The sequence below is a fragment of the Mirounga angustirostris genome, unplaced genomic scaffold, assembly GCF_029215605.1.
Source record: "Mirounga angustirostris isolate CCGP_5_RB_7025 unplaced genomic scaffold, mMirAng1.0.hap1 SCAF_3, whole genome shotgun sequence".
Lineage (NCBI taxonomy): Eukaryota > Metazoa > Chordata > Mammalia > Carnivora > Phocidae > Mirounga > Mirounga angustirostris.
Window position 1 is genome coordinate 85,944,890 of NW_026991711.1, and position 5,772 is coordinate 85,950,661.

Sequence of the window (5,772 nt, forward strand, 5' to 3'; positions counted from 1 at the left end):
GAGTAGAAAGAGTTGGAAAGCAGAAAAGACAAGAAACTGAAAAGGTCAACTCAGAAAATCTTCAATCTGACTATTATATGATCCAGAAAGAGAGAATGGAAAAGTTAGCAAGGGAAATTATGAAGTATTGATACTAAATATTTTGCAGATCATCTTAGTCTGTTCAGGCAGCTGTAACAAAAATACCATGAACAGCCAACACTTATCCTCACAGTGCTGAAGGCTAAGTCCAAGACCATAGCCCTGGCAAAATTCGGGACTGGTGAGGGCCTTCTCCCTGATTCACTGACATCTGTCTTCTTTCTCCCTGTGTCCCCACATGGTGGAGGGGTGACAGAGCTCTCTGGGGCCTCTTTTATGAGGACCCTGCTCCCTTTTGTGACCAGAGCACGTCCCAAAGGCCCCACCATCACATAGAGGATTAGGTTTCAACATATGAATTTGGAGGAAGGGGAACACAAATTTTAATTCATAGCACAAGTCATATGGTTCGGATTGAAGGGGTCCACTGAGCACCCAGCAAAATGCAAGAAAAACAACCCCACACCAACTACATCATCATAACATCTTAGAATGCCAGGGGAAAAGAGTAGATCTTCAAAGCTTCCAAAGGGAGGAAAAAAGAAAGAAAGTCGCTTATTAAGGAATGAGAATGGCATTAGGCTTTTCAACAGTGAAAGCAGAAATTAGAACATAATGGAGCAATGCCTTCAAAATTCTCAGGAAAAAGAAATTGTTTAATCTAGAATTGTATATCCAGTTGTATGACATTTGTATTGCTCTCTAAACCTCCAGCTTACCCTCCTTGTATTTGTAAAGATTAGACAGATAAAATACTATTTCCCAGGCTGGCTCACAGCCACTGTCCTGGATATAAATTGGGTTCTGTGTTGGGGGGGAGGCCATTTTCATGAAGCTTCCGGCAGTCAATCCTGGTTAAGAAGGGGCCACTTTCCTTTAACAGGTCCCCAGATTCCTCCTTGCTGCTTTCTTGGTGTGACACCAAGCTATGACAGAGGTAGAGGTGCCTTCTTTCTCTATCACTCAGCCTGCATGGAAGAACTGAGGGTCTGTGCTCTGGGGCTGCCGGGGGGGGGGGGGGGGAAGGAGGGCACAAGGGGTGGGGCGTGGGGAGCGGCTCCCTAGTGGGCAGTTACATATTGTTCTGAGAATCCACCCAAGGGGGCCCGCCTAGAAATCGTTTCTTTAGCCTTTCCAAAAATGGTGTGAACACCTATAATGATATCTATTTCCACTGAATGTTGGACCCTGACAACATAGCTGCCAAGTTGCCCTGGTGACATCATTCCTGATTCCCCCAGCTGGCCTCTCCTGGCCTATGCCACCAACTGCTATGTGCTGGGCATCACTGGTCTCCAGGTGACGACCCTCGGGCCCAGGCAGAGTGCCTGCAGCAAAGGTTCCCCTACACCCCGCCCCTGCCTTTCGCAGGACAAACTCTGCCATGTAGTATCCACCCCAGGGATCCCTGGTAAGGCTGAGTCGGTCACTGCCTGTGAAATCAAACTTGGCCTGGCTTCCTCCTCCCTGCCCTGCCTTCCCCACCCCCTCCCACTTGCTCCTGGGAGTATCTTCCTAATGAATCATCTTCACACAAACCCATATCCCAGAGTCGGCTTGGCTGAAATATTTTCAGACATGCAAAGACCCCAAAAATTTACTTCTCATAATTTAGGAGCTACCAGAGGACATGCTTTGGCAAAATGATGGTGTGAAGCAGGAAAGGGAACCGTGAGACCCAGGAGTCCATCCAGAGCGTGCTGCAAAGGGAAGCCCTGCAATAACAGGCTGCTCAGGAATCTTCAGAACAACCAAGAGCCAGAAACCCCACGTGGGAAGGGCTGGGGAAAAAAGGAAATTGATAGAATGTCAATTTGACTATTGGGAACATAATATTGACTCATATAGAAATTATCTGGCAGGGGCGCCTGGGTGGCTCAGTCAGTTGAGTGTCTGCCTTCACCTCAGGCTGTGATCTCAGGGTCCTGGGATGGACCCCCAAGTAGTCAGGCTCCCTGCTCAGCAAGGAGTCTGCTTCTCCCTCTCCCTCTGCCCTTCTATGCATGCTCTCTCTCTCTCTCAAATAAATAAATAAAATCTTTAAAAAAAATGATCTGGTAAAGTATTTAGGAGAAATAAGTATAGGTACATAGAAAACCAAATAAAGGGAAAACATGCACGCATTAAGTCCAGGAAACATCATCATAGTCTATTTCACTTAGCAGTAAGCAAAATGTACTGTCCTAGGAACAGAAACACTGATTATTGATTTAACCAAAAGTTGTGATAATAAGTACACGGAAGGCCCAGTCAGTCCAGAGGCTGCGGCTGCAGAGAAACCACCCAAGGAGAACCTGCAAAGATGCTGTCCGTGCGCGTCACCGCGGCCGTGGCCCGCGCCCTCCCTCAGCGGGCCGGGCTGGTCTCCAAAAATGCTTTGGGATCCTCCTTCATTGCTGCAAGGAACCTCCATGCCTCTAACACTCGTCTTCAGAAGATTGGCACTGCCGAAGTGTCCTCTATCCTTGAAGAGCGTGTTCCTGGAGCTGATACCTCTGTTGACCTTGAAGAGACTGGGCGTGTCCTAAGCATTGGTGATGGTGTTGCCCGTGTACATGGGCTGAGAAATGTTCAGGCAGAAGAAATGGTAGAGTTTTCTTCAGGTTTAAAGGATATGTCTTTGAACTTGGAACCTGAAAATGTTGGTGTTGTGTTTGGAAATGATAAACTAATTAAGGAAGGAGATATTGTGAAGAGAACAGGAGCCATTGTGGATGTTCCAGTTGGCGAGGAGCTATTGGGCCGTGTTGTAGATGCCCTTGGTAATGCCATTGATGGAAAGGGTCCAGTTGGTTCCAAGATCCGTAGGCGAGTTGGCCTGAAAGCCCCTGGGATCATTCCTCGAATCTCTGTGCGTGAACCAATGCAGACTGGTATTAAGGCTGTGGATAGCTTGGTGCCAATTGGTCGTGGTCAGCGTGAGCTGATTATTGGTGACCGACAGACTGGCAAAACATCAATTGCTATTGACACAATCATTAACCAGAAACGTTTCAATGATGGAACTGATGAAAAGAAGAAGCTATACTGTATCTACGTTGCTATTGGTCAGAAGAGATCCACTGTTGCCCAGTTGGTGAAGAGACTTACAGATGCAGATGCCATGAAGTACACCATTGTGGTTTCAGCTACTGCTTCTGATGCTGCTCCCCTTCAGTACCTGACTCCTTACTCTGGCTGTTCTATGGGAGAATATTTTAGAGATAATGGCAAACATGCTTTGATCATCTACGATGACTTATCTAAACAGGCTGTTGCTTATCGTCAGATGTCTCTGCTGCTCCGTCGGCCCCCTGGTCGTGAGGCCTATCCTGGTGATGTGTTCTACCTACACTCCCGTCTGCTAGAGAGAGCAGCCAAAATGAACGATTCTTTTGGTAGTGGCTCCTTGACTGCTTTACCAGTCATAGAAACACAAGCTGGTGATGTGTCTGCTTACATTCCAACAAATGTCATTTCCATCACTGATGGACAGATCTTCTTGGAAACAGAATTGTTCTACAAAGGTATCCGCCCTGCCATTAACGTTGGTTTGTCTGTGTCTCGTGTTGGATCTGCTGCCCAAACCAGGGCCATGAAGCAGGTGGCAGGGACCATGAAGCTGGAATTGGCTCAGTATCGCGAGGTTGCTGCTTTTGCCCAGTTCTGACCTCGATGCTGCCACTCAGCAGCTCTTGAGTCGTGGCGTGTGACTGACTGAGCTGCTGAAGCAAGGACAGTATTCTCCCATGGCCATTGAAGAACAAGTGGCTGTTATTTATGCTGGTGTAAGAGGGTATCTTGATAAATTGGAGCCCAGCAAGATCACAAAGTTTGAGCATGCTTTCCTGGCTCATGTTATCAGCCAGCACCAGGCCCTGTTGGGCAATATAAGGACTGATGGAAAGATCTCAGAACAGTCAGATGCTAAGCTAAAAGAGATTGTAACAAACTTCTTGGCTGGATTTGAAGCTTAAAAACTCCTGTGGATTCACATGAAATACCAGTTATGGTTTTGTCGTCTTTTATTCTAGTAATCATTTCCATTTGTAAAAGGATTACTCTCATACTCCAGATGTACAGAAATTACCTTAAAAATAAAGGTTCCATATTGGTTGGTGGTTAAAAAATAAATAAATAAATAAATAAGTACACAGAAGGATGGAGGAAGGGCCAATGCAAGGAAGTGTGTACAGAACTAAATCACCATCTTCCATTGCAGTCAACAATGTTTAAAATCAATTAACCAAGAAATAGTAGTATCAGCATATTATTTCAAAATATGGAAGTAAATACCAGCATTGCAAACAAAAATCTATTTGATATGAATTTGTCTTTTTAAACCCCATAACTTCCAAAAAGATGAAGCATAGCTTCTGCTAGAAGATACATACACACACACACACGCCTCCCCCACCACAAATGAGGCCAGAAGAATAACAGAGCCATGGACGAAGGGGATGGAGGCAGGGGATGGCGGACAGAGCACATACAGAAGCCCTGTACTCAGGGGTCCATGAGGGTCACAGCCAACGAGGACTCAACAGTCATACAACACTGGATGCTCTCCATACTCAGCAATTTAAAAACTCACCTTCTATCTGTAAACTCCCACCCACCATCAGCTACTGTTGCTCAAGTTCCACAGCACAGACTCATTTATCTGAGTTGAGCATTGCTGTCTCTTCGAGAGTGGAACTTCCCTGCTGGGGCTGCACACCACATGCTGGATCAGAAAAGCACAGGCTCGTTCCCATTCCAGCTGCATGACCCGGGCAGGCAGCTTCGAGTCTCAGAACCTCAGTGGCTCCATGTGGTGGGTTCCAAAAATGGCCACCATCCTTGGCAGCCCATCCCATCATGCTGGGCTGCCCCAGGGGTTTGCTTTGTCACTGTCCCCGGCCAGTGACAGATGTGACATGGTGTCCACCCTGAGTCTAGACCTAAAATAGGCCTTTCGGCTTCCATCTTTGCTGCTCTCAGAACACTCCACTGACATGGGAACACGCTCAGGCTCGCCTGCCACAGTGAGGGGTACTGTCACCGCCCCCCGCCACGCCAGCCAACCACCAGCTGACTCCCAGACTTGGGAATGAGGCCACCCAGGACTGGCAGGCCCCCAGTCAACCCACCAGCATCAGCCTGCCCCAGCCCAAACCAAAAGGAACCACCCACAGAACTGTGAGCTAAATAGACAGTGGCATGTTCTTTTAGGCCGCTGAGTTTTGAGCAGGTTTGCTCTGTAGCAAGGAAGACCGACGGGCCTTCTGTGTGAAATGATGATGCCAACACTTGGTTCACAGGGTGGTTAAGATGTAGTGGTGATATATGAAGTCACCAGAGGAGCTCAAAAAATATTCCTTACCTTCCGCCCCCATCTCCAACGCCTCAATGCAAAGGAGTTTTTAGCAACTGTTGTTTCTGCAGAGGAGTCCAGAGAGTGAGGGTGGGGCTCCCATAGGAGAGAAAGGAGGCCTCCCATGTGGCCTTCCCCACCCCTCCAGCCCTGCAGTCTGGGCCGCACAGCCACCTGATGTAGCAGCAAGCAGCTCAGCTCCGCAAGCAGCTCTGAAAAGGTGGGAAGATTTAATCACTGTAATTGGCTTATTGATTTTGCAATCACATTTTAAGATGCATAATCTGCCACCATCTACATTGGCCATTATAGCATCCTTCCAGGGGAGTTTTATCTCCACCACCTGTGGACCAGAC

General features: G+C 47.5%; 1 protein-coding gene across 1 annotated transcript; it reads left to right on the top strand.

The window, feature by feature from the left end:
* Positions 1 to 2,332: 2,332 nt before the first annotated feature.
* On the top strand, positions 2,333 to 4,192 carry LOC123839539 (ATP synthase subunit alpha, mitochondrial-like). Its single transcript, XM_045869103.3, is given in 2 exon segments — positions 2,333 to 3,726; positions 3,728 to 4,192. Coding segments are annotated over 2 exon segments (1,653 nt in total). The 5' UTR covers positions 2,333 to 2,383; the 3' UTR covers positions 4,038 to 4,192.
* The last annotated feature ends 1,580 nt before the right edge of the window (positions 4,193 to 5,772 follow it).